Source organism: Arachis ipaensis, chromosome B10, assembly GCF_059453495.1.
Source record: "Arachis ipaensis isolate K30076 ecotype BB chromosome B10, ASM5945349v1, whole genome shotgun sequence".
NCBI classification, from domain to species: Eukaryota; Viridiplantae; Streptophyta; class Magnoliopsida; order Fabales; family Fabaceae; genus Arachis; species Arachis ipaensis.
In genome coordinates this window covers 4919958-4946824 of record NC_142435.1, presented here as the reverse complement: position 1 = coordinate 4946824, position 26867 = coordinate 4919958, and the positions used below count along the sequence as shown (strand labels likewise).

Sequence of the window (26867 nt, the reverse complement as noted above, 5' to 3'; positions counted from 1 at the left end):
TTAAAACTTTCGTCTTCTTCTTCTTTGTGGCATTTGCGATCTGTTTCTCCAGCTTTGAACCTAGCCTGTTTTTTGGACGTCCTCTTGTTCGAATCCTTGGCGGGCTTTGAAGCTCGTTAACGGATTCCAAGTTGGCGTCTTCGTGGGATAAAGAAGATGTCCCCTTCCTTTTGGCTTTTAATGCTTCCATCTTGGCCATGACGTTATCGTACGCACGGTGCAGAATTGCAGTCAGCTCCTCCGATTCGGAGGCAAATTCGCATATATTTTGCGAACGAAAAACCAATTGGTCGAACCTCTTGCTTCTTGGCTCCATTAGTGGCTCATCGTGGCTGCTCTTGATGTGTGTGTGTCGCCTCTTTACCTTCTTACTCCATCGTTCCAGTATGTATCTCGTTGACACTTGGCTTACTTGTTCGAAGCTTAACACGCTTAGTGCGTGACGGCACAGTATCCCTCTCGACTCGAATAATAAGCAATGGCATTTTACCTCGGCTGCAACCGAGTCGTAAGTAACCACGAACTTGTTGAATATTGAGCTGGAAACTTGTTCTCCGACTTCGTATACTGAATAGCCTAGAGCGGAATTCTTTAGTCTGGTGATGCAATTCGCCTTTCCTCTGAATTGCGCTTGGACTTCCCTAAACTTTGCGTGAGTGTACGCATCTTGAAACTGAGCTTCAATGCAGGATTTGGTTGCACACGGTATGACCGTATGAAAATCTGCAGCATCTGATTCTCTCTCTGCTTGCTCCCTGCTTCCGAGGCAATTATCGTATTGTTTGACGAACTGAATAAGCGAGCTGTTCCGGGTGATATACTTGTTAAAAAATGAATGCATGCTCTCGCTCCTTTGTGTGCTTCTCATCCCTGCCCAGAAATGGTGATCCAGATAGATAGGAACCCATATGTGACGGTCTTCGTACAGATCTGCATAATACACCCAAAGACAGTCTATAAATACACCCGAGAAAACATGCAATTTACACCTCTGATGTAGATTTTAAAAAGACATTACCTGAAAGCCACTTGTTGTCCACAAGACCAAAATTCAGCAGAAAATCGTTCCAATTCCTATCGAATGAGTCTTTGCTTTGAGAGTTCCAAACAACTTGGCTCATTTCTTGTTCAATATCGGCATGTCCCTTGTACCCGTTTAATTTGCTTGGAATCTTCTTCATGATGTGCCAAATGCACCAACGGTGAACTGTTGTTGGCATACAGGCCTCTAAAGCCCTTTTCATGGATGCGCACTGATCGGTGAGAAACCCTTTCGGAGCGTTTCCTCCCATGCAACGAAGCCAGCTTTGAAATAACCATTTGAATGATTCAATTTCTTCGTTCTTCATCAAAGAGCATCCGAGAAGTGTTGATTGACCGTGGTGATTCACCCCGACAAAAGAACCACAGACCAAATTATACCTGAAACAAATTACCATGGTCCAGAATGCAAAATCATTAGCTACACCCTAACAAATGCTTCGCATACACCCAATGAAACAGCCAATATACACCTCTACTGCGGATTCGTAAAAATAAATTAATTTGGCATCATAAACAGGGACAGTTTGTTACCTGTTTGTATTGTAGGTGGTGTCGAATGAAATGACGTCTCCGAAATGCTCAAAGGCGGCTCTGCTTCTTGCATCGGCCCAAAAAGCCAGCTTAATCGATTGATCCTCTTCGAGTTGGAGCTCAAAAAAGAAATTCCTCACGTCCTTTTCGATAAAATTTAACTCGCGGTGACCCCCGGCAGCCGCAACAAATGATTGGTAGGTTTTGCTTGGTCTGATACCGGCCTCCTCGTTATTCTCTATCGTACGATGAATGGACATGCTTAGTTCCCTGTGCTGTTTGAGCATCTCTGCTTTGCTTGGACAGCAGGGGTGTGAATGATCCAGCACAACCTTTGAAATGATCCAAGCACCGACATCCTTCAATGTGTGTATATAAATTCTTGCAGGACAGTTTAGACCGGCTGTCGGATTGGTCTTCTCGGTCGGAGATATTTTAGATTTCCATTTTCCCTCTCTGCTACATGTAATCAGTTAGTTCTTAATCTCGTTTCCCTTCCTATTTGTGCACCGAACTCTTGTAGAGAAACCTGCAGCCTTGGCGTAGTTCATGTAAAATTTTCCAGCATCTTCAAGGGTGGTAAAGGTCATTCCGACCTTTGGAACAAACTCGTCATCAACAACTGAGAGAGGCTGCAAAATACACCGTGTCAGAACTGTAAATACACCCATAGATATGATTCAAATACACCCAATCATGTCTAATACGATACACCCGAACCGCAACAACTCAACTACAGAATGACTTTTAAAGCCATAAACTGTAAATACACAGCCTGCAGATATACACCATCTCAAAAACTAAAAACACACCTAATCATGTCTGTTATAATACACCTAAACAACAACAAGTCAATTAAAATAACAAAAAACCAGTAAAGTGTAGATACACACTTCTAGCTAAAATACACCCAAACAAGAATTGATCTACACCCGAGCGTCTGCTACAAATTCCAGGTAATTAATCACAACTAATACATTGAATCGACAGATTCAGGTAAACGTGTTACTTTCACAGTCAATGTTCAGCAATTTTTCAACTACACAATGCTATACAAATTATTGAAAGAAAATTCATACTAATCCTATGTAAATCAAACCTCAGGGACTTCGTTAGATTCTGACTCATAATCCACTTCGCCTGCATTCAGCTGACAATCTGAGGTTGAATGATCCATTATCTTCAAAACGAGATCAAACTTTGATTTTGGAAAACAACAAATCAAAAATAGAAAACGAAGCTCGAGTTGCAGAGAGAGACAAAGGTAACCTAAACGAAGAAGATGCTAGTGAGAAAAGAAGAAGAAAAGAACAATGGAGAAGAAGGAGGGAAAACGCGGGAGAAGAAGAACAACGAAATCTCAAAATAACGAAAACAAAAAGGGAAAGAAATATTTTAAATCTGGTAGTTAGATATACGCGCGATGTTATATAGCGCGTGTAATCAACGTACCTGAAGCAGCGCATATTTTGATTTTATTGTTTAATGAACTTGTAAAGCATACAAGCCACAGAGCTTTTCCGTTATATTATATAGTATAATAGTATATTTGGTAGGTTGGACAAGATAAAAGTATAGATTCATTAACACAAAATAATACAAAAAATGCTAATTATGAAAAATGAAGGATCAACATATATTCAGCGATAAGTATTAAGGAGTCAAAATAAGTTTATAGACTCTGCTCAACTCAGCTCTAATTTTATTCCGTTCAACGAAAGCAGAGAGAAGAACGAACGCACTCGCTGTGTTCACTTCACAGAAGAGAGAGAAACTCGCAACCATGTCTTCCTTCGACTCCTTCGCCGATGACTTAAACGTCAACTCTTCTTCCGCCGACCACTTTGCCGCCGCTCACAACGCTGCCGAGGAGGACGACACCTACTCTGGCTACGGCGGTTACTCCAGCTTCACCGGAGGATTCTCCCCCGATGGCGATGTCACCGTAGATCATGACCCCGCCGCTGCCGCCTCGCCGGAGATCTACGGGTTCAGCGATCCCAATCCTGCTTACTCTCACTCCCCTTTCGAATCGGAGACTGTCGAGAACGGGAACGGTTATGGCGGTGCCGAAAGCGTCTTCGTCTCCGACGGTCCGGTGCTTCCGCCGCCAACTGAGATGGAGCCGGAGGAAGGTTACGCGCTTCGGGAGTGGCGCCGGTGAGCGGTTTTGAACTTTCCCAATTTACTTATGAATTTGGTAGATCTCATTTGAATTTGCTTTAGATCTGTGGTGATTTTACTTTATTTTAGAGAAGCTTTTAACATGTTTATTCGCGAAGTTTGTTGCCGGTACGTGTAAGCAGTAAGGACTTAGGATCACGAATCAGGATTCGGGGAGCTTGATCTTGATGTAGAAAGAAACGAATTGGTGAGTTTAGTTCTTTAGTTGAGTTCAATTGAAGTAGTTAATTGTGCTGTTGTGAGATATGTTGATGTGATTTTCGGTAGATATATAGGGAGTTGATTAGCGTAGCACCAGTTCAACAGTGGTTAGGTTTTGGATCAAGGGGATTAGAAGGGGGAATTAAATTTTTTACTTAGTCGGATGGATCTCTAGACTTTGGTCCATAATAATCGTGTTGTGTAGGAGCTATTTCTAGGGTAAATTCTATGGTGAGGTAGCAAGTTAGTGGTGATTTGAACTTTGTGATCTATCTTGCGTAGCTGCTTTACCGGGTCAAAAGTTTATGCAAGAATGATCCCTTTGTGGCTTTGCCCATTGGACTATTGGAGTGAGTTGATGACATTCAAGGTGATGATATCAAATTCTTAATCTCTCTATTAGATAAGGGAAGCACTTTTCAAAAGACCTAGGTGACCGTAAATCTTGACCAGGACTGCAATTAGAGCAGATCATCCTACGTACATCTCTGGGATTTTGAGAGTGCTATAGAAAATATGAAATGAATGCAGTTTGATATTTAATCTTGTCTATCCATGAAAAAGAGTAAAAATAAAAAATCGTGTGTGCTTCTTAAATAGGCCTTGATGGCAAATAACATAAAAGCAATTGGTCTATGCATGACAAAAGAAAACTACAATTTGTGTTATGCTGCTGCATATTTTGGTTTTTCTTGTAGTAACAAGTGGCAATACAGCAATAGGCTTCTAAATTTGATATGAAATATTTATGTAAATTAGATGGTACATGACCAAGCAGGCACTGGTATTATTATGTTAGTTCAGATTATGTGTTTGCTGTTTGCTGTTTAAGATATCCAAAAATGCTTGTAGGTGCTATTTGTGAGGATGATTTGAATAGAAAGGTTAATTTGACATTTTCTTTTGTCAAAATATCTATTGCCATTGATATATAAATCCCCTGTCAACAGAGGCAAATCCATTCTCATACTTGTTGGAAGGACAATCATTTTGGTTAATTTCTGATCTTGGGTGATTAAAAATCTAAGATCTATGTTGTTAACCCAAAAATAAATCAATTAATGTTTGGCTTCCCTTATACAGTCAAAATGCTATTCAGTTAGAGGAGAAGGAGAAAAGGGAAAAAGAAATCAGATTGAAGATTATTGAGGAAGCAGAGGAGTATAAGGTGGCTTTTTATGAGAAAAGGAAGCTTAATGTTGAGACTAACAAGGTTCAAAATAGGGAAAGGGAGAAGGTAAGTTTCACTTTCATCATGCTATCATTTGTCACGTGATATGTTTTTCTCTGCCCTTCTAATGGTAGAAAATGAAATCTACTTGTGGAGCAGTTATTCGTGGCTAATCAAGAGAAGTTTCACAAAGAGGCAGACAAAGCTTATTGGAAAGCAATTGCAGAGCTCATTCCTCGGGAGGTTCCCAACATTGAAAAGAAAAGAGGCAAGAAGGATCAGGACAAGAAGCCATCAATTACAGTTGTCCAAGGCCCTAAGCCTGGTAAACCCACCGATCTCGCTAGGATGCGACAGATACTATTAAAGCTGAAGCACACACCACCACCTCACATGATTCCTCCACCTCCTGCTCCTGCCAAAGATACTAAAGATGCCAAAGAGGGTAAGGATGGAAAAAAAGCCACATCGAAAGCACCTGAACCTGCTGCTGATGGATCACAACCAAAGGATGCCTCTTCTAACGGCTCTGCAGATGTACCCGAGAAAGAAGCTGCTGCCCCTGAGGAGCAGCCTGCTGCATAATTGTGCGTATCATTCTTCAGTTCCATCATCTAAGATCACCTTTCTCCCCACAGTCTTTAATGAATCTTTTTGCCCAGCTATTAGTTTCTAATGCTTATTACCCGCATTTTATGACCAATATCAAGGTTTTGTATGAATTAAATCAATTATTGACAATTATGCCATGCAGATTTAGTGGGTTTACATAACAGAGTATTTGTTTTTAACTTAAATGATCTTTTGACTTGTGGACTCAAATAGCCTGGGTAAATAACTTAAATAAGTTTTTTTTTGAAAAAGAGCTTAAAGCATAAGAATTTTTATTAATTTCAGCTTATAAATAAGTTATTTTGTATTTGGATTTTTAGTTATAAAAGTACTTATTTTAAAGTTGTAGTGTTTGGATAAATAACTCAAAAAATAATTTTTTTTTACAGAAGAGAATGAATATTAAAATAACAATGATAACAAATACTTTCCAATATTGAATGTTGATTTTACATAACTTAATCACTAATATTGTGTATGATATGGTAGGTGAAAATAAAAAATAAATATAAAATGTGTGTTAATGTATATTTTGTTGCTGTGTTTTATTTTTATTTTTACTCATATTAGAATTTCCTTCTCCTTTATTGAGGTCAAGAACTTGCTATAATTAACTATGAAAATAATAGAAAGTTATAAAATCACATGTGAAAAAAAAAAGTAGAGTGATAAAATGATAAAAAAAATATTTAGAAGGAATATATGCAGTAGGTTGTTCAGATGCAATATTGTCTGAAAATGAAAATGGTGGTGGAGGATCAATCATTACGTGAAAATGGTGAGGTTTGGAACATTGCGTGAGAATGATGGTGGAAGGCCAATGCTTCTATTCGGGAAGATAAAAGTTTTTTCTAAAATGGTGCCAAACACCGTATATTCTGACTTTTCATAATCCAAAAGTCAAAAAAAATAGTTTCTGCTACTTCCAAACGGACTCTAAATATGTAAACTGAAAAGTCGGATGTTTTATCTTTATACCACAGTATAGGCTTAGGCGCATTCTGTATTGCTTGGGGGAGAGGCCCATTGATTTCCATCTGTTTTGGCCGTTAAACTAGAATGAGACCGGCGGTAAATTAATGATAGTATATAATAAATATTAAAAATGGTTATATTTTGTAGAATTAAATTAAATATGTGTAAATTAAAGTTAAATTTAAAAGATATTTTGTTTAAAATAATTTATAGTACAAAAAATTTGAATGTTGGAGTTGTACAAAGTGACATTTTTATTTGGTGGTTTGATTTTTGTATTTGTTTTTGTCGATGAATTTAGTCTCCTTATGTGGCGCATCCTTTTTCTGTCGTAGATTCTTGTGAAGACATGTTTTTTATGAATTGTTGAGTTGTATGCACTTTCTATTGTGTTGTTTGTTCCATTTTTGCATGTATGTTCTTCTTCTGAAGATGTGTATTGAATTTGTATGGTTTTCTTTCTCCTTAATCTCTTGATGTGCATGCAGTTTTTCAATGTCATCTACAATAAAAAGAACAAAAATGTGTAGAATTTTTTTATTAAATAAGTTATTTTTAATAAGAATAATTGAAATAGTATAGAGTTAAATTACCTGTTAATATTTTTCTTTGACCTACTCTGTCAGACAATGTCTCAAGTATTGCAAATTTAAAATAGTGTTGGGAAATGTTCAATTTAAAAATACAATAAATATGTTTGTTTTATACCTTTTCATCTAATATAATCATTTCTAAGCAAAGAAACTCTTTTTCATTTGTGGGTGTTAATATTTCTCATAGACGAACCACGCGAACTTTGATAAACCAATTGTTTGTTTACTTGGTGATATTGTCCAAAGAATGATGCTCCATTGAGTAAGTTTGAGATGTTGTGTAGTGCGAAAATAAATTTCTTGTGCTAAATTTGATGTTATTTGAAGAAATAGTGATAGGAGACTTATATAAGTAGTTCAAATAGTATAAAATTTGAATATTTATAACGTTAATTTTATTATGATTAATAGATTATTATGATATTTGTAACATTGATGTTTATTACATTTAATGAGTTATTTATAAAAATTAATAAATTAATTATTGGGGTTATAAATTTATTGTAATGTTTATAACGGAAAAATATAATAAATATATGGATATTGATTTTTGTAGCTTACAAATTTGGTTAGATATTATTAATTTCTAATTATTGTCATTGGTAATTTTGCAGCCTAATTTGTGTATATTTTTATTACTTGTATATTTTTTGTATATTTTATTTTTTTGCTGATTTGGAAATAATAGTTGATTTGGCAAAACTTGAGTAGTTGATTCTAAAATTTTGCCAAGTAAGCGATATTGCTGACATGACATTAGTAGGAGAAAAAAGATGTCTTAAAAGTAATATGGATAAATTTATGCATCTACTTTTATATATTAAAAATAGATAGATAGATAGAATAGATGATTGGAGAATGAGGTATTTTGCCGGGGCTTTGAAATAAATGAGCTAGAATTGTTGAATATGTTCAAGCAAATGGACAAGTTGACCAAACATTTTGCACCAGAAGCCTTTTATGTTGAACAAATCTCTTTAAACTATTACACAAAGTCACAAACCACCTTCTTGTGACTTGTATTTCTAGCATAACCATCTCTCCGGTTTCCTATGAACATAAGCAGCAAAACTAGTATATTGTAAATTTACTATACAGTGATCCACTACCGGTTCCGGCATCAATATACCTAGCCCCTAGTTGGCTAGTTGCTTTAGTGCCACGTTATATATTCCAGGAAAAATGAATCAGTAAAAAAAAAATCCTAAGCCTGTGAACCACTATTTATATTTATTTAGGCATGATCATCGAGGGGCCACCTGAGTAAAACTATGAGTAGAGCTAACATTAGGAATTATAGAGTCAGAAGTTGACTTGATCCGAGAGGATTCATCATTTGAATCCATGAAGAATCCTGGTTGTTGTAATTGACTCTCATTCAGCTGGATTTCCTTTGATAGCATGTCAACCACTTGTGTCATCAATGGCCTCCTACTTGCTGCTGACTGTGTGCAAAACAATGCAACCTTCATGTACTTCATCACCTCTTCCTCTGGAAACTCTTCCATCTCTGGATCCACAAGATCCAAATGTTTACCCTCTTCATGAAGTTGCCATGCCTGTTGCACCACATAGAAACTTGTTTAAACTTGAGACATGAAAAAAAGTAGCGTTTGTTTTGAGTTACTGAGTCAGAGACTGAGAGACTGAGACTCAGTATCATGTTTGTTGGTTCAAAGACTGGTACAAAAAATTTCTGTCTGTCTCTAAAATTTCAGTATTTCAGTACCTCCAAAAAGTAGGGACACAGGGGACTAAAATTTTTAGAAATGAAGACTGAAACTTTAATAATATTTTATACCTAAAATATCCTCATTTCAATTAATTAATTCCAATTTTATCTTTTGTACAAATTAAATTAGAGTTTCATTCTTGTTTCAATTTCTGTCTCTCATTTTGCACCAAACAGAATATTGAGATTTATTTCAATCTCTGTCTCTTAGTCTCTGTCTCTCAGGCCCGTTTGGGAAACTTTAGAAGTGGCTTTTTTTAACTTTTGACTTATGAAAAGTAGTAGTATTAATGTCGGGTGCAATTTTCAAAACCAAATTGCAACTTTCTAAAAAGCTATTTTGGAGCTTATAGAGAAGTTAAAAAAAATGACTTCTCTCATAATACTTCTATTTTTCATTACATTTCTTTAAAATAAGCACTTTTAGAGTTAAAAATTCAAACACAAAATAACTTATTTATAAGTTACTTTTAACAGAGTCATTTATTGTTTAAGTTATTTTATCAAAAGGAGCTTAATTAAGTTAGTTACCCAAACTGGGTCTCAGTCTCAGTCTCAGTCTTTTCGTTTCTGTCTCTCTTACATAGTTACATACCCATTCCAATAGGAGTTTGTTGGAGTCTCCCCAGTTACTCCTCGAGCTGCGTCTGCCGCTAATGATTTCAAGCACAAGAACACCAAAACTGTATATATCAGCTTTCATGGTTAACTGTCCACCTAATGCATATTCTGGTGCTAAGTAACCCCTATGCAAATAGAAACCAAACAAGGGTAGAGTATTAATCAGTTTCATATTCCAAGTTTATAAAACTTAAGAGATGTGATTAAGTAACATACGTTGTTCCAGCAATTTTTGTACTGATGTGAGTAATGTCGTCTGGGAATAACTTTGCCAATCCAAAATCACCAATTTTCGGATTATAATCTTTGTCGAGTAGTACATTACTAGCTTTGATGTCTCTATGTACAATATGTGGCACAATTTCCTCATGAAGAAATGCAAGACCCTTAGCAGTACCTATGCAAATAGCAGATCTTTTTCTCCAATCTAGTTTAATTCTCTTAGTCCTTGTGCCTGCAAAGAGATAGTAGAGAAAATGATTCAAAAGCTTACATGTTTCATCCTCTCTCAAATGAGTATATGTATTTGATTTCTGACTTTATAATTCAGATTTGTCAAATTTAAATTACCAAGTAATGCACTATCAAGGTTGCCATTTTCCACATACTCATAGACTAATGTGCGGCTAGGTCCTTGAATGCAGAATCCAACCAATTCAACAAGGTTTGGATGTCTAACATTTGATAATGTCTTAATTTCAGTCAAGAATTCATGAACTCCTTGCTTTGATCCAACTGAAAGGGTCTTCACTGCTACCTGTCTTCCATCTTTTAAGGTTCCCTAAGATAATCACAAATCATATTAATTCCACAATTACAAGATTTACAAGTTTAGAAGCATAGTAACCTGAATACCTGGAAAACAGTTCCAAAGCCTCCTCTTCCTATCTTACTGTTTGAATGATAATTATCAGTTGCCAATCTCAGTTCCTTATCAGAGAATTGCCTAACATTGGCTAAGGGATAGCCTTAACAACAAAAGAGAAAAAGAGAACAATCAAACACTCATCTACTTGGAGATGATGAAAATCTAAGGCTTGCCTTGGAAAATCATTAACCAATAATCAAGAAGTACACAGAAAATAGTTATCTGATCACGAATATCGTTCAAGGCCGGAAAGTATGAAGAGAAATAAGCAACAATCCCTCACCATCAATTTCATTGGGACTATGAGAAGTTATAGTTTTCTTCTTCTTTGTAGTTGAGGCTCCAAAGCAGCCACAACTCTTAATGGTCATGGTGTTGCAATCTGCATAATATTAGATACTAATATAAATCAAATTCAACTAGTAGCTATGCACTTCCAAGTGGGAAAAGAATTGCTATTTTCTTGTTCAATTTGGAGACAAAAACCTTATTTTAAAAATGTAACATGAAAAACAACTTGCATATTATAGGACAAAGGAAAAAGAAAAAAAACAGATGAGGATTAAACCCAGTTGTCACTTAAACAACTGATTTCGGCATCACAATTTTCAAGCCAAAAAGACTAAAACTTCAAGAATGAAAAAGACACAAAAGATCTCTTTAATAAAACAATGCTAAGTGTCAATTATCATAAGACAAGAGAAAGCAATAATAAGAAAACAAAAAAGGGTGTGTTCAGAGTTGAGAGACAGAGAAAGAGGATACATGGTTGATGTTAAACACAATTCAGATGGAGGCAGAGATGCAAAAACTGTTAGTTACTGAATGCAAAAGCTGAAGAAGAAAAAAAAAAAGCAGCCTTAAAGAGAAACGTGAAGAAATGAGAGAATGTGAAAGTGGTTGGTTAATATAATCCAAGTTAGTTGAGTTGGACTTTGAAAAATATAATAATAATTAAATATAAAAAAGAAATTTCAGCCGTGTTTGAAGTTGACTTTATAATGAATGGAGAAGGTAGATGGTGGATGTAGACATTGAGCATTAATTATTTGTTTGATGGTTAAAAAAGAAAATACAATTGACATAGTGAGTAGTAATTTCATATTCCACAAAGACACAAGTTTAATTTTTTTTATCACCAATGTGGATTTATTTTAGTGAAAAATCTAAAGTATCTCTACGAATATTTTGTTAGAGGTTATGATTATAATTGAGATTAATTAAACTAAACCAGAGAGATATTGATGACATTCAAGCATGATGCAGGCCCTGTTGTCAGTTCCCACTTGACTGGGCCCCAACGTTGCATAAACCAAATCTTTCTATTTGTATTTTCTTCCCGTTCCTAACTCTTTGGACCAGTGCTAATGCCGTCTCATAATAAATTATGTTACGTGTACACTAAAATCAGCCATTAAAAATTTGTCATCAGTATAAAATACATGCTAAAATATAAATATACATTAAAAAAAATTAAACTACACATATATTTATATATAAATATATTAATGACTGATTTTAGTAGATAATTTTGATGTACAAATAATATTTTTGTTTCACAATAACTCGGATAATAAAAAATATTATTTTATTAGCAACGAGCAAAAGTTAAAAGAAACAAGTTACATAAAATTTAATAATAAATAGGTTTTTAATTTTTTAATTTAAAAGTATATAAATTTTTTATTAATTAAAATATAAAAATATTTTTTTATTTTTAAAATTTTTTAATTAGAGAAATTTAGATGTGTGATATTTTTTAAAATAAAAATATTTTTATATTTTTAATTAGTGGATAATTTATTTGTTGAGATAAAGCTCAAATTTTAAGAAAAGAGATTCCTTAATACCAGTTGAAAATTTAAGCAAAATAACATTAAAAAACGAATCATAAATAACTGTTTAGTAGTGTCCAAATTTAATTATTCCATTTCGCACAACTCTTGCTTTCTCAATAAATTTTACATTCTAATCCTTCGTTAATATAGTAAAAATCCAACGTTGTTCAAAAACCCTTTTCTAATTGGATATTGCTATATCGTCACTAGGAAATAACGGAGAGCTAAAAAATGTTCTAAAATTCTGATGTAGTGATAAATATTAAATAATGAACAAATATACGCCAAAATCTGCTAAGAAAATACTATAGTGGCGTTCTTTTACACATTGAAATCGAGTGCAAATTATAAAGATTACAAAAAATACTATTAGTTTGTTTGGATTTATTACTTTCAATTGCAAATTACAAACACATCAACATTGTTATTATTCGCGGAGCTTTGTTAGGACGATGGGGCCACGGCTCTTCAAAGCTTTTGTAAGTAGTTTTATCTTAAAAAGAAACAAGTTTGTTCAATTTGATTAAAATAATATATTTTTAATTTATATATTTGGATTCAATATTCAGCTTTATCATTCTTTAAATTTTTTTTGTATGCATATATTTAAATCAATATTACATTAAATTATATTTGATTTTTCATATATTTTTATGTATTATTTTATTTTTAGAATAATAAAAATTATAGTATACTAGTAATAATATCAGTTATTAATAAAAAGTTAATATTTTATTTTAAATCAACATTACAAATTAAATATTATTGTAGTATCAACACTATTTACATTAATAAATTTTGATATTTTTATTTTATTAGAAATTTAAGATTTTATTTTGTTGTATTATATTATTTGATTGTAATGGAAAAAATACTAAAGATAATTAGTCTTGAGACTTTTGAGAGATAAATAGTATCGAAAATAAAAAATCGTTTTTGTATAATTTAAATAAAAAATCAGTTTTTAGATTTAAAAATTAATTTTTTAAATAAAAATAGATTTTTATAGACAAAAACTATTTTTTTTTCATGTCAAAAGTAATTATTTTTTTAAAATTAACTTTTTATTTAAAATCAAATTGGTTTATTACTCTAAACAAATTTTTTTGAACGAAAATCAGATTTATTTTTTTAATTTTTTTTTTTTGGTGACTCGATTTATTTTTTTAATTAGCCTTAACTATATGTAATCTTACATTTTAATTAATAAATTTAAAAATAAAATATTTATATTTATAATTTTTATTTTAATATAAATACTATTATATAATTTTTTTATTAAAATTTCCTTTCAAGCTATGCCACTGTTATCCTTACCAATTACCATACCATGGTTAACTATTTATTGGTTTAGTATTTTGTGTGTCTACGTTTCAAAAGAATCATAATTTTTTTTTTAAACGGTGGACTTTACTTCTTTGACATAATAAGTTTGAACAAAATTTTTGTAAATATATAAAACTATAGAAGGTCATATTTACAAGAAAGTTTTTATTATTTGAAAGGGAATATATACATACAGTCATATACATATTTATGAACTTACATTATCAATAATAAATTCTAGTAGATATGGCGTAGAGAATTTGTATCATCCTCGGTATGTTTGCATTAAAACCATCAACATTTTCAGAAAACGCCAAGTTTCAACTTTCAACAATGAACTTAGAATATAACCATTCAACTCTTTATGTTCTACCTTGGACTATAAGATTTACTGGCTACAGTCATAAACCCAAGCTGAATAAATATCCTCAGTTGTTATATTATTCTTTCAAATTTTTTTTGGTCGTTTGATTTGATCAGCAAGTGATGATGTTCAAACTTCAAAGTCAATAGGTTCGGCTTCTTCTTGATTTGGCAAAATACGACTATTGCGTTAATGCCATTTCTAAATATCAAATGATTAAGACTTCTCTTGACTTTGTAGTTTCATGTGAAACTACATTTAACAAAAAAATTGCCTTAATTTCTTGGGAAATATGTTAAGGTTATTACTAATAAAAATGGTTAAATTTTATATTTTGATAAAGAATAAATTATCATTTGTACCCATGAAAGATTTAAACGCTGACAAATGTACCATACCATGAAAGATGGCTTATGTGTGGGGGCACACACAACGTCTGGGGGCACACAGAAGTCATCTTCCTTCCGTAGTTACAATTGTCGTTTTATTCTTATATGAGTACATTTGTCAGCGTCTGTATCTTTTATGGGTACAAATAGTAATTTATTCTTTTGATAAATGTATAAGACTAGATACATTAGAAAACTAAATTTTGTATTTTCTATAAAAATATTATTAACTAAAATTTTAACATGTATCTTTAAGATATATATATTAGCTAAACCATAATATAAAATATACAATACTTTTTTCATTTTTTTAAAAGATCCTTTTAGAATTAATCTTTGAATTTATCATATACTTTTATGTTATTTTTACCAACCAAACTCATTTTAGGATGAAAAAAATAAGAGAAAAATCAAAATAGTCTCTGACAATTACCTCGAAAGACAACGAGGCCCTTGAAAAAAAATCCAATTCGACTTTTGATAATTACTTCGAAAGAATAACGAGACCCATATGCAAAAAAAAAGTCAATGTTGTTTTTTTGGCACAGGGACTAATCAGTAAAAAAAAATATCAGGAACCGAATTGAGTGTTTTTTTTTTACCTTGTTGTCCTTTCGAGATAATTGTTAGGGGTCGGATGTGGTATTCACTCAAAAAATAATTATCTGCATATGTATTTAAAATTTAAAATCTGAAATATTTATACTTTTTAGGTATTATTACAATATTTCAATAATATATGTAATGTGAATTCTATGATGATCATAATTACAGAAATTTTAGCAAGATTTAAAAATTGCAGTTAAAATGAAAGTAATATTTTTTACATAAAATGATAAAAATATAAATATCTCGTGTTTCAAATAAAAAATAATAAAAAAACGTGGTACAAAGAAGTGCACTAGTTAGGTGGGGCAGAGTGAGAGAGACAAAACGCAACGTTAGAAAGAAGCTTTTGAATAAGAGAGTTACAGTGACATTGACACCACCTCATAGATTCATAGTCATACTTGCTTCTTCAATCTTCATTGCATTCTTCATTCCTGCAACTGTCAAACAAAAACTCCATTAATTCCTTGCATGCCATCCATTCCAAATTCAAATTCCAATTCCAATTCCAATTCCCTTCGATTATTCAAAACCCAAAACTTTGAAAACCTCAAAATACATTGAATCTTCTTTAATTGAAAAAGAAGCTTCCTCCCAATAACACCAAGCTTGGAATAACATTCACACCTGCTTTGCCTACCACCACATGAAACGAAAATAAAAACCTAACCCTCAAAAGAAATCACATCAAAGTTTCAACTTTTGAATCAATAAAGAAAAAATTGACACGAACCCCACTAATCTCTCCTTTCTCGCTTTCTCTACAATAGTGATATCTGTCACCTTCAATTGCGACTTTGCAGTTTGCACCACTTTACCGCATTGCAACTTTCTCTTTCGTGTGTATAAAAATCAAAGCTTTTTTGTTTGGGCCCCTTTTCCTTTTGTGGTATGAATCAAGTTGGTGGGACAAAGGGCCCAGTGGTGGAGGTCGTGGAGGACGAGGAGCCGGAGGCTGTGGCTGAGGCTCAAGAGAAGAATGAAGCAGTGGAATTGAGTGGTGAACAGAAGCAGCCACCTGTGGAGAATCCAATGGAGGAAGACCCAGTCACCACCACCCCTGCTACAGTTTTTTGCATTAGGCTTAAGCAACCAAAGTCCCATTTGCTCCACAAGATGAGTGTCCCTGAAGTTTGCCGCAATTTCAGGTATATATGCATATGCACTGCTAGATTCTATCTCAGTTCCCTGCATTTATTTCCTGGTACTCGTTGAATTTGCCTTGTTGATGTTGAACTGTTTGTAATTTGATTTTCTCATTCTTTTCCCTTGTTTTTTTGTGCCATTTAACTGGGATCACCATATCTCTAGTAAGATTAAGATTTGAGTATGTTTTTCTTTCTTCCCTTTTCAAATAATCCTTGAAAAAAAGGTAAATAAATAAAGAAGGGAGCTCAAGTAGAGATGATAGTGATACTGGATAAGTGTGTAAGTATTAAGTAATTTGCTGTGAAAATTTTCTGTGATGAAGATTTTTGTTGCTTTTAGAAGTTTCAGGCAAGCTGCAAGTTATATTGTTAAAGGATTCCGAGGTTTTGTATTATGACATCTTTTGATTTTAAATTATAAGAACTTCGTGATTTGATGCTTATGTAGTGTAGACTGTAGACTGATTTTGCAGTCTATGATTCTGTTGGTGTGAAACTGAGATTATGCTTTTGATCTCCTAAGGACCTTGTGTAGAGCGAATTTAGTTGTGTTTATTTCAGAACTGTATGTGAAAGAACTTATTGATTGCGTGTCTTTTTCGCAGTGCAGTTTCCTGGTGTGGAAAACTGAATGCTATAGCTTGTGCCTCTGAAACATGTGCTAGAATTCCCAGGTTAGTGTACACTTGTTATCCAGTGCCTGTGTTTCTCGCCTTATCTTTGATTATGTACTAAATGTTCTGTTGCCAACATGTCTATTAGTTTGGAACTTTGGATAACTGATAATCTTCTGTAATGTCTCTTGCTTTTTCTGGTCTTTTGTTTTCATAGCTCAACTGCAAATCCACCATTTTGGATCCCTATACATATTGTGATCCCAGAGAGGCCTACTGAATGTGCAGTATTCGATGTCCTAGCAGGTATTTTAATTTCATTACTTCCTTTTACCAGAGGAGTTCTACTTTTCCTATGCCAGGTCTTTGTTTGACCTTTTTATTCTTCACACAACCAAATCCGAATAATTAGCCACGCAGTAGTAGAGTTAGGACTTTTCCCTTTTCAATTGAACTGCTTTGTTTTCTTTCTATCTTTTCATCTATATGTCTATGAGAATTTGATCAGTTACACTGTATACATTCCGCAGATTCTCCTCGTGATTCTGTACAGTTTATTGAGTGGTCCCCTACTTCTTGTCCCCGTGCATTATTGATAGCTAATTTTCATGGGAGGGTAACTATTTGGACTCAACCATCTCAAGTAAGTGAGGGTTACATAAGTGGGTACTGCAATAAAAATTTATAGCACAACTTAGTAGTTTTAGTATAATAATATAGTTAGAAGTTCTCTGCCATGAGTTTTCCTATGACCATAGATTTCGTTAACATTTTCTATTCAGCTTCCTGTATGATTGAGCAGATTATCAAAATCTTTGGATGAAAAGGAGATTTGACTATATGTTATAGATTAGTCCTAGGAGGCTAATTTAATTAATTGACTTGATACTTGTGTCTGCTGGTGGGATGATACTTTTTTTCGGCCTATGTTTCAGCTTCTCTTGCTTTTCCATTCCTAATACATGCTTTGCTTGTTTGATTGATTGTTACTGTTTTCTTTGTCCTTTCAGGGGCCAGCTAATCTTGTACGTGATACTAGCTACTGGCAGCTTGAGCATGAGTGGCGACAAGATATTGCAGTTGTTACAAAGTGGCTATCAGGGGTGTCTCTGGTATGCAACTTACGTTTTCACTGTTTATAGTTTCCCTGCATTATTTTTCAAGAATTCTTATAAACATTTCAGTTACACTTTTGATGGCCTTAAATCTTATGTAGATATGTAAGGAATGAGAGGAAGATTCTAAAGAAGATTTTCTCTAAAAAATTTTTACATAAAAAGCATTTTAGAAATAATTTTACTAAAGGCAGATAGGTAATTTTTTTTAATTCTTCCAAAACTCTGATTGGGAGTTTGTATCTGTCAAGAAAAATTGAAGAGAAAGGTTTTGAGGTATTAGTGAAAATTCCATTATCCATAATTCAACCATAAAGTCATTGCACTAGCGTAAAGTTTGCACTTTAGCAAGCATGTATGTGTGTGCAGTTTAATTTTCGTTAAATTTAAATATAAATTAATTACTTTTCTGTAAAAATCAGTATAGGTGGCTTTCATCTAAGTCTAGCGGTGCTGCCAATTCGAAGTCAATATTTGAGGAAAAGTTTCTTTCACAACAGTCTCAAACCTCAGGTCAATTCTTTTCATGCCTAGTTTTATGAATTCTTTCAGTTATTCTCTTAATCTTTCATTTTACATGTTCATTTGTTTCTAATTAGTAATGAGCTCAAATACGTCATTTTTGTATATCTGACACTTAAGAGCTATTTTGATTTCAGCTAGATGGCCCAATTTTCTTTGTGTGTGTTCTGTGTTCTCATCAGGCTCGGTTCAACTTCACTGGTCACAGTGGCCTCATTGCCAGAATGCAGCACCAGCTAGATGGTTTTGCACTAGTAAAGGGCTACTGGGTTGTGGACCCAGTGGCATTATGGATGCTGATGCTATCATCACGGACAGTGGTGCCATGCATGTCGCAGGTGTGCCAATTGTGAATCCATCCACCGTTGTTGTTTGGGAGGTTATGCCTGGTCCTGGAAATGGTTTCCAAGCAACTCCGAAGACAAGTATCAATAACTGTGCCCCACCTCTTAGTCCACCAAACTGGAGCGGATTTGCCCCTTTAGCTGCCTATTTGTTTAGTTGGCAAGATTATCTGATATCTGAAGAAAAGCGAGGGAAAAAGCTAACAGACCAAAATATTGGGGATTCTATACCACTTCACTGCTCCCCAGTTTCGAATTTTTCAGCATATGTGAGTCCTGAAGCTGCAGCGCAATCTTCTGCAGCCACGACATGGGGCTCTGGTGTAACAGCAGTAGCCTTTGATCCAACTCGAGGTGGCTCCGTGATAGCTGTTGTGATAATTGAGGGTATGGACCTGATTCTGAGTTGATATTTTTTGCTATTTATTCATTCTAATAGATTCATTAAATTATTCTCTAAACAAAATTTGCATCCCCATTGAATTTTCTCTCTTAAATTAATATCAAATGATATTAGTGATACTAATGGAACTGATTCAAGTAACAAGCTATCTTTTATTCCCCCTCCTGGCCTCCTAATACTGGTGCTTCCACACACACACTATTCTCCATGAGTAAGTTGACGCTCTGGCCAAAATCAACAAAAGTAACTTACAGGAAGAACCCTTATATACATTTCTAGCCTGATCTGCATCTCTAGGTTTCATGACAATTACTGGCCACGTTCCATGTTTGTGTGAATTTTATGCCAGAGATTTCTTGTGCACTTATTATTGAGCTCAGAAATTGCTATAGAAGTACTGAAGTAGTACATGACTTATATTTATAGGACAGTACATGTCCCCTTATGATCCAGATGAGGGGCCATCAGTTACAGGGTGGAGAGTGCAACGCTGGGAATCATCTTTACAACATGTTGTCCTCCATCCAATATTTGGAAACCCTACTTCCAGTATGGGTGGACAGCCTCCTATGCAAACTGTTTGGCAGTCCAAAGTGGACCTGAGCATTCCCCCAACAAATGACTTCAAGAATCATCGAACACATGCAGTTGGAATGAAAACTAATGTGCAAAAGGTATCCGAATCTAGTTTTAAAGGCGTAACTTTTGATCCTTTTGATCTTCCAAGTGATGTTAGGACACTTGCCCGTGTTGTTTATGCTGCTCATGGTGGTGAAATTGCCATTGCTTTTCTTCGGGGTGGAGTCCACATATTTTCTGGTCCAAATTTTGCACCTGTAGACAACTATCAGATTACTGTAGGATCTGCAATTGCTGCTCCTGCGTTTTCTTCAACGAGTTGCTGTTTAGCTTCTGTTTGGCATGACACATGCAAGGATCAAACAGTATTGAAAATAATCCGGGTTCTTCCTCCTGCTATCCCAACTAGTCAAGTAAAGGCCAACTCTTCAACATGGGAGCGTGCAATTGCTGAAAGGTGATTTCTTAAATATGCAGCATAGACTGTCTTGATTTTCCCATAAATTTACCAAAACTTGTGATTTACTTCCTGTATGGATGTTTTAGGTTATTGTGCTAACGTCTGTTAGGATTAGCAGGTTTTGGTGGAGCCTTTTGGTTGGAGTTGATTGGTGGGATGCTGTGGGCTGTACACAGAGTGCGGCTGAAGATGGTATTGGTAAGGAGATACAAATTATGAAAGTCCTACTACTATTTTTCAGTTTCCTTGATGTTTGTACCAGAAATTTGAATTGAAAAGGAATCATTCAGTTTACATTTTTTTTCATATAGGCATTCTGGTTTAAAGCATCTCTATAACATTCTATTGATACCTTTTTTTTTCCAGTTTCGCTAAACAGCATTATTGCAGTCTTGGATGCAGATTTCCATTCTCTTCCTTCTGCTCAGCACAGACAGCAGTATTGTCCTGTATGTTTTTGTCAATTCTTTCCATTCGCTTTGCATGTTTTCGGATTGGCATTTATAAGTGGCTTTGTTATTGCTTTATTGGATAAACTAACTTGGTTTTGTGTAATTATTACAGAGTCTAGATAGGATAAAGTGTAGGCTACTTGAAGGAGCAAATGCTCAAGAGGTCAGGGCAATGGTTCTGGATATGCAAGCTAGGTTGTTGTTGGATATGCTTGGTAAGGGAATTGAGTCTGCTTTAATAGATCCTTCAGTTTTAGTGCCTGATCCTTGGCAAGTATCTAGTGATACACTATCGAGAATTGATGCCCAAGCTGTATCTGTTGAACCAGCACTAATGCCAAGTATTCAGGTCTTCTTTCTTTACACCTACTTACTAAATGTGATCATATATTATTACACATTTTGATTTCATCCTAATTTTCGATGGGATAACATTTCTGTAAAGCTGCTAAACTTTTTGAATGTATACTTGTAATCATTTCAATATTATGCAGGCCTATGTCGATTCTGTGCTTGATCTGGCTTCACATTTTATCACCCGGTTGCGGCGTTATGCAAGTTTCTGTCGTACATTAGCAACTCATGCTGTGACTGCAGGGACTGCTAGTAACCGAAATATTGTTCCTAGTCCTGCTGCCCAAAGTTCTGCAACTCCTGCACCTAGTCAAGGTTAGTGTCCATTGATCTTACATTAATATGTAGACCATATATAGAGGCAAAATATTTGGTGCTAATTTGTATTACTTGTCACAAAATTATCAGTGTCGTAGCCCTTGAATTTCTTTAATTATCAAATTCTTCTTAATCATCGGCTTGATGAAGAAAAGGCCTTGTTTTTCAGGAGCACAAAATGGGACTACCAGTTCTAGTGGAACCCCACAGATGCAAGCTTGGGTACAAGGTGCTATTGCCAAGATTAGTAACCCAGCTGATGGTGTGTCCAACCCAACTCCTAACCCTCCAATCACTGGTCCTCCGTCATTTATGCCCATTAGTGTTAACACAGGAACTTTTCCTGGAACACCTGCAGTTAGGCTTATCGGGGACTGTCACTTCCTTCATAGATTATGCCAACTTTTGCTCTTCTGTTTTTTCTTCCGACGAGCACAACTCCCCCGCTATGCTGGTGGTGCGCATAGAACTGCTGATGCAAATGCACAGAAACCTCAACCTAATGCTTCTGCTCCAGGCAACGTGGATGAGGTTGCAAAACCAGTGTCAACTGTAGTTAAGTCTGATGATGGTCAGACAAATCGAACTGGTCAGGTTGTGCCTGGGGCAAAAGGAACTGAAGAACCAACTTCTGGGCGGTCAAGAGTTGGTACTGGAAATGCTGGTCAAGGATATACGTTTGAGGAGGTATAAATCTGTTTTGGAAGTCACAGTAATTCTTAATATTGCTTAAGGATAGTGTTAATCTTACTAAAGGTCTCACTGCACTGTTGATGCAGGTCAAAGTTCTTTTTCTCATTCTTATGGATCTCTGTCGGCGAACTTCTGGGCTGCAACACCCGTTACCAGTTTCTCAGGTGGGAAGCAGCAACATTCAGGTTCGGCTGCATTATATTGATGGGAACTACACTGTACTGCCAGAAGTTGTCGAAGCATCCCTTGGCCCACACATGCAGGTAACTTTGTGTTTGCTCATTCAAGAGTCAGTACTTGAAGACAAATTAAACTAGATATAATTAGTATTTCGTGAACATTATGGTGATGTTATTTCCTATGACTGATTTAGTGATTAAGTAGTGTGTCAAGTTTGTGTCGGTCATGAAAAGATAATATACATGTTCTTTTTAATTTCTTTCGGGTGCATTAAAATTTGAAGTCTATTCTTAGACAAACTTGTGAATTTGATCCACCCCAAAACCAATTTAAAATTGAACTATGCAGAACATGCCCCGTCCTCGAGGTACTGATGCTGCCGGTCTTCTACTACGCGAGCTAGAACTCCACCCTCCAGCAGAGGAGTGGCATAGACGAAATATGTTTGGTGGACTTTCGTCTGATCCAAATGATGTGGGTCCTGCAAATAAACTTGTTAGTTCAAGTCCACGTGATTTGAGCTCATTGGAAAATTGTGATGTCTACCATGGAGCCCATGCCATATGGCCTCGTAAGCGCAGGATGTCTGAACGAGAAGCAGCTTTTGGGTTGAATTCTTCTGTTGGTCTGGGAGGATATCTTGGTATAATGGGATCACGAAGAGACGTCGTTACTGCATTATGGAAGACTGGGCTAGAAGGGGTCTGGTACAAGGTTCGGAAATAGATCTTGTCTCTTTGTTTATATTGTTTTCTGTCCACTTGTACATGTAACATATTTTTCACCATTAAATTCTTGTTAAGAGTATGATTCAAACATTTCATGTTGATATTACCCAATTTTTCATTTTGCTTGTATGTTGCAGTGCATAAGATGTCTGCGGCAGACCTGCGCTTTCACGTCGCCGGGTTCAACCAACCCTCCTAGTCAAAATGACCGGGAAATCTGGTGGATCAGCCGCTGGACTCATGGGTGCCCAATATGCGGCGGAACGTGGGTCCGAGTTGTATAGCCGGCTTCATTTAAAGTTTGTTAACACACAAGTTTCTCTAAAGTGAAGAAGCATTGCATATATTTATGGCTAACTAGATGTAGATGGAATGCTGACTGGAATTGTATATTAGAGAAGTTGTATATTTATTACAGGTTCATTTCTCAGTCATGTATTCGTTTTTTGGTTCCAGATCCAATTATTCTGTAGTCATTCAAGTCAAATCATGGAGATAGTTGTTTCTTCAGGGTAAATAAATAATAGCTCTTTTAAGGAAATTTTTATTTTTGGTAACATTTAAAAGTTTGAGTTGAGTTACCAATATGGCAATATCTGATGTCATTCAAGGAAAAATTATTGAAGAAATGGAGTTGAACTTCTGATTACATGCAAATTTGCTATAATTTTTTTATACTTTAATTTTGTCCCATCTTTGATGAATTGCTATATTGCAAAATGAGTTTGGCCGTTACAAAATAACTTCTCTTTACATATATTTGTGGCAATTTAGGATGTCAATTTTTAAAAGCTTTGATGTTGATCATTACTGTTAGGTAGTTTTGAATGCATTTTTTTTAACTGTTTATTCATATATATACACCCTTCAAACTGCAAAAGTAGAACCTAATGTTATTCATATTCAATCCTGAAGGAAGCAGGAATATGTACATAGATGAACCAAACAAGAAAAGTACACAAATAAAAGGGTTAAAATCAAGTGATCCCCCCATTACAATAAGTTGCTCTCAGCCAAAAGAAAAAATAAAGAAAAAGGCTTGGGTTATGTTTGATCAAATTTAGTGAATTTGGTTTAGCCCCAAGTGGCCCAATTAGCTTCACTTCCAACACGTGGCATCATTGGGTTCCTTGATTGGGAGTCAACATTGAAGTTGGCTCCACACATGACCCCCTCACTGTCAATCCTAGGCATTGCTTTCATCTTCTTTGTAGGATGCTCAAAGCTTAACAGACCATGCTCACTGTGAAACATGCACCCTGCAATTTCAACATACCAAGTAATCAATACATTGTATTATATATGTTTCATATTTGCGAACTTCTGCTTAATATTTGAAGTGCAACATGTTCTTGGGTTGTTCTTTTATCTGTTATCATCATTTTTTTAAATATTAATGTATCTAAATATAACTAGTGACAACAACATACAAGTGATTTTGCATTCTAGCTAAATTTGCATACCAGTTGGGAAGGGAGCAAAAGATTTAGCACAGCTTGCTTTGATAAGTTCCAAGTCCTCAGAAACAACTACTGATCCATCAGCTGCAATACCCCAATAGAGTCCAATCTGGCCATTAGAACCCTATATATTCAAACACAAAACAACATGTGTCAGCAAATTAGTACCACCACTACATTATCAAAATCACACATTTCCACTTTATATTTTAGAGGGCTCAGAAATTAAAGGAACATGAAAACTCACAGAAGCAACAAAAACAGTTCCATCCTTGTTGTCATAGATGACAAATCCAAAACTGCCCTCAAGTTCCTTGAGGACTTGATCAGCAGGGTATGGACCTCTATCACGGAGGGTCCTATAGGCTTCAATGATGAACATTGCCTCATTGGTTCCCTTTGATAGCCCATATTGCTTGTTCAGCATGCTAAGGTTGTGCAGGCTCCCCAAGAACACACAGTATATGTTGTCCACACCACTAAACAACCTGTCACAATGCAACATAAGTTGAAACAAACGTACACATCCTAAATCATTATGTCTTGCCATGAATTTTTTAAAGGTAGTAATTTCTCTTCTTTTTTTGAGACATACCTTTGATGAATGGAGGGCTGGTTTAGAGGGGAATAAGCTAGTAAAGCATCATTTCCAAAGTTCATGCAGAAAGCATTGGAGGAATTGTTGGACATGAAATTGTGAAGGATTTCATAAGAAAGCTTAGGCTTATTGTTTGATGAATTCAAAGAAGCAGGGCTATTAAGCTCCTTTGGTGCATTCACCAACTTCTCCTTGAAAATTCCCAACATTTTTTCTCTTTAATTTCTTGAATAAGTGTGTATATAGAAATTAGCTGCAGAGAAATTAAGAACAAGAAAACCTATGAGACTTAATTAGAACAATAAAAACATACAAAATATAATCAAGAAAATGAACAAATGTAAACACTAAAAACTAAAAAGTACCAAAAGCAGCAATGCAGATTGGTGCAGATGGAGAATGAGATTGAGATTGTGATAGATAGCCTTGGAAAACGGATAGTGATATGAAGAAAAAGTAACAATGGTTAGGTATATATAGATACAAACATGATAATGTGAAGCACTAAATTTACGGGGTTTGAAAGATTGCATCTACGTGGCAGTTATATCCAACGAAATGAACATGAAAAGTGTTATATTATATTTGTTATAGTAGTTATGACGTGCAACTTTTCTTATCTTCTTTCCTTACCAGAATATATAATTAGTAGTATCTTTTATAACAATAATAATACTTACGAGATAAAAAAATTCAGCTAAAATAGTTCAGATGCGAGTTATTACAGCCTTGATCTAAAGTATTATTAATAGAGAAATAATAGGTGGAAAATAGTAATGGTTGGATCGGATACAGCATCAGAATCGAGTCATGGACACGTGATGTGAATGTGATTATTATGGAAGGTTGAAACTTGAAACTGCAATTGCAGAAGAAACGGAATAAAGAAAAGAATAGTGTGTGGGACCCTTAAATAAAAATAAAACCTTATCTGTTTGATATGACACTGATCTGACTCAGCAAATTACAAAAGCGTGTTCTCTCATCCGCGTTTCTTGCCGCATCTGCACATTTTATATGTTACAAGTTAGAACCAACAACGACGGTCCACAATTAATTACCTAATTATGGATTACTGTTGCACTTTGAAGGTAATGATTTTTTATTTTACTTAAAAGTATGTCTTTTTCACTGTTTCAGTGTCAGAAGCAACCGTTGAATTTGTTGGCACACGCGTTTTTGGATAAAATTTTGTATGGTGGAAATTCAGGTAGAGTTAATTTTACGTAAAATTGATAATTGAGAGTCATTAGATAAAAATTCAAATTATTTATCGACTCTCATTTATTAACTTCACATAAAATTAATTTTACCTGAGTTTTTTCCATTTTACATACTTTTATTTTTATATAAAGTTGATAATTAAAGTTATTAAATTATAATTTAATTAGTCACCAAAAAAATTATAATTTAATTAAATTTGTTAAATTATTTAATAATTTTTAACTATTAACTTCACATAAAAATAATTACTAGTAAATTTTCACCTAGTAATTATCATAGAAACTAACAAAATTTCTCCTTATAATCTTAAATCATAGCTTTCTTTGTTAATTATCTTGGTATTCATATTTTATTCGTCTATAAAAGCATTTTCTTTTCTTTAATATCTCATATACGAACACAGTAACAACCTCTTTTGAAGAAAATGACTTTTGAACAACAACATATTCATAAAGAAGGAAATGAAGTACACACCACCGACTAAATTGAAAACAAATTTCTTAAAATATAAGTATAAAAAAATATTTTTTAATTAGTTAATATTAACTAATTTTTTTATCATAAAATTATTTTTTAACTTTAATTTTTAAATTTAAAATTTAATAGAATTTAAAATA

The 26867-nt window shown here is 34.5% G+C and overlaps 4 protein-coding genes across 6 annotated transcripts; 2 read left to right on the top strand and 2 right to left on the bottom strand.

Moving 5' to 3' along the window:
• The first annotated feature begins 3134 nt into the window (after positions 1 to 3134).
• Positions 3135 to 5928, top strand: LOC107623251 (clathrin light chain 2). The gene is made up of 3 exons (XM_016325439.3): positions 3135 to 3735; positions 5044 to 5197; positions 5291 to 5928. The coding sequence occupies exons 1-3, from the start codon at positions 3359 to 3361 to the stop codon at positions 5714 to 5716; spliced, it is 957 nt and encodes a 318-aa protein (XP_016180925.1). The 5' UTR covers positions 3135 to 3358; the 3' UTR covers positions 5717 to 5928.
• A 2309-nt stretch (positions 5929 to 8237) lies between these two features.
• On the bottom strand, positions 8238 to 11430 carry LOC107624462 (cold-responsive protein kinase 1). The gene is made up of 7 exons (XM_016326954.3): positions 11298 to 11430; positions 10816 to 10914; positions 10520 to 10632; positions 10235 to 10445; positions 9881 to 10118; positions 9639 to 9789; positions 8238 to 8870 (listed from the first exon to the last, which is right to left on the bottom strand). Exons 2-7 carry the CDS (start codon positions 10901 to 10903, stop codon positions 8556 to 8558), a joined length of 1116 nt encoding a protein of 371 aa, XP_016182440.1. The 5' UTR covers positions 10904 to 10914; positions 11298 to 11430; the 3' UTR covers positions 8238 to 8555.
• A 3980-nt stretch (positions 11431 to 15410) lies between these two features.
• LOC107623277 (mediator of RNA polymerase II transcription subunit 16) lies at positions 15411 to 23615 on the top strand. Of its 3 annotated transcripts, none has more exons than XM_088503958.1 (16): positions 15411 to 16206; positions 16812 to 16880; positions 17038 to 17126; positions 17351 to 17463; positions 17831 to 17932; positions 18358 to 18448; positions 18595 to 19188; positions 19631 to 20240; positions 20362 to 20441; positions 20610 to 20692; positions 20808 to 21044; positions 21190 to 21364; positions 21537 to 22054; positions 22147 to 22323; positions 22589 to 22954; positions 23106 to 23615. In XM_088503958.1, exons 1-16 carry the CDS (start codon positions 15950 to 15952, stop codon positions 23250 to 23252), a joined length of 3708 nt encoding a protein of 1235 aa, XP_088360084.1. In that variant the 5' UTR covers positions 15411 to 15949; the 3' UTR covers positions 23253 to 23615. The 3 variants fall into 3 exon arrangements, with proteins under 3 accessions (XP_088360084.1, XP_088360090.1, XP_088360098.1); XM_088503964.1 differs by having other exon boundaries at positions 15442 to 16206; positions 18363 to 18448; XM_088503972.1 differs by having other exon boundaries at positions 15477 to 16206; positions 16817 to 16880; positions 18363 to 18448.
• A 226-nt stretch (positions 23616 to 23841) lies between these two features.
• LOC107623790 (stem-specific protein TSJT1) lies at positions 23842 to 25750 on the bottom strand. Its single transcript, XM_016326164.3, has 5 exons — positions 25392 to 25750; positions 25024 to 25279; positions 24676 to 24916; positions 24432 to 24552; positions 23842 to 24227 (listed from the first exon to the last, which is right to left on the bottom strand). Exons 2-5 carry the CDS (start codon positions 25233 to 25235, stop codon positions 24043 to 24045), a joined length of 759 nt encoding a protein of 252 aa, XP_016181650.1. The 5' UTR covers positions 25236 to 25279; positions 25392 to 25750; the 3' UTR covers positions 23842 to 24042.
• Between the last annotated feature and the right edge of the window lie 1117 nt (positions 25751 to 26867).

Coding starts and splice junctions, on each gene's coding strand:
- LOC107623251 (XM_016325439.3), top strand. CDS start 3,359: ATGTCTTCCTTCGACTCCTTCGCCGATGACTTAAACGTCAACTCTTCT. Junction 3,736..5,043: donor GCGCTTCGGGAGTGGCGCCG/GTGAGCGGTTTT, acceptor TCCCTTATACAG/TCAAAATGCTATTCAGTTAG. Junction 5,198..5,290: donor AAAATAGGGAAAGGGAGAAG/GTAAGTTTCACT, acceptor CTTGTGGAGCAG/TTATTCGTGGCTAATCAAGA.
- LOC107624462 (XM_016326954.3), bottom strand. CDS start 10,903: ATGACCATTAAGAGTTGTGGCTGCTTTGGAGCCTCAACTACAAAGAAG. Junction 10,633..10,815: donor TAGTCCCAATGAAATTGATG/GTGAGGGATTGT, acceptor TTTGTTGTTAAG/GCTATCCCTTAGCCAATGTT. Junction 10,446..10,519: donor GCTTTGGAACTGTTTTCCAG/GTATTCAGGTTA, acceptor TGATTATCTTAG/GGAACCTTAAAAGATGGAAG.
- LOC107623277 (XM_088503958.1), top strand. CDS start 15,950: ATGAATCAAGTTGGTGGGACAAAGGGCCCAGTGGTGGAGGTCGTGGAG. Junction 17,127..17,350: donor AGTATTCGATGTCCTAGCAG/GTATTTTAATTT, acceptor TACATTCCGCAG/ATTCTCCTCGTGATTCTGTA. Junction 17,933..18,357: donor GGCTATCAGGGGTGTCTCTG/GTATGCAACTTA, acceptor TGTAAAAATCAG/TATAGGTGGCTTTCATCTAA.
- LOC107623790 (XM_016326164.3), bottom strand. CDS start 25,235: ATGTTGGGAATTTTCAAGGAGAAGTTGGTGAATGCACCAAAGGAGCTT. Junction 24,917..25,023: donor CAGCCCTCCATTCATCAAAG/GTATGTCTCAAA, acceptor GCATTGTGACAG/GTTGTTTAGTGGTGTGGACA. Junction 24,228..24,431: donor TTTTGCTCCCTTCCCAACTG/GTATGCAAATTT, acceptor TTGAAATTGCAG/GGTGCATGTTTCACAGTGAG.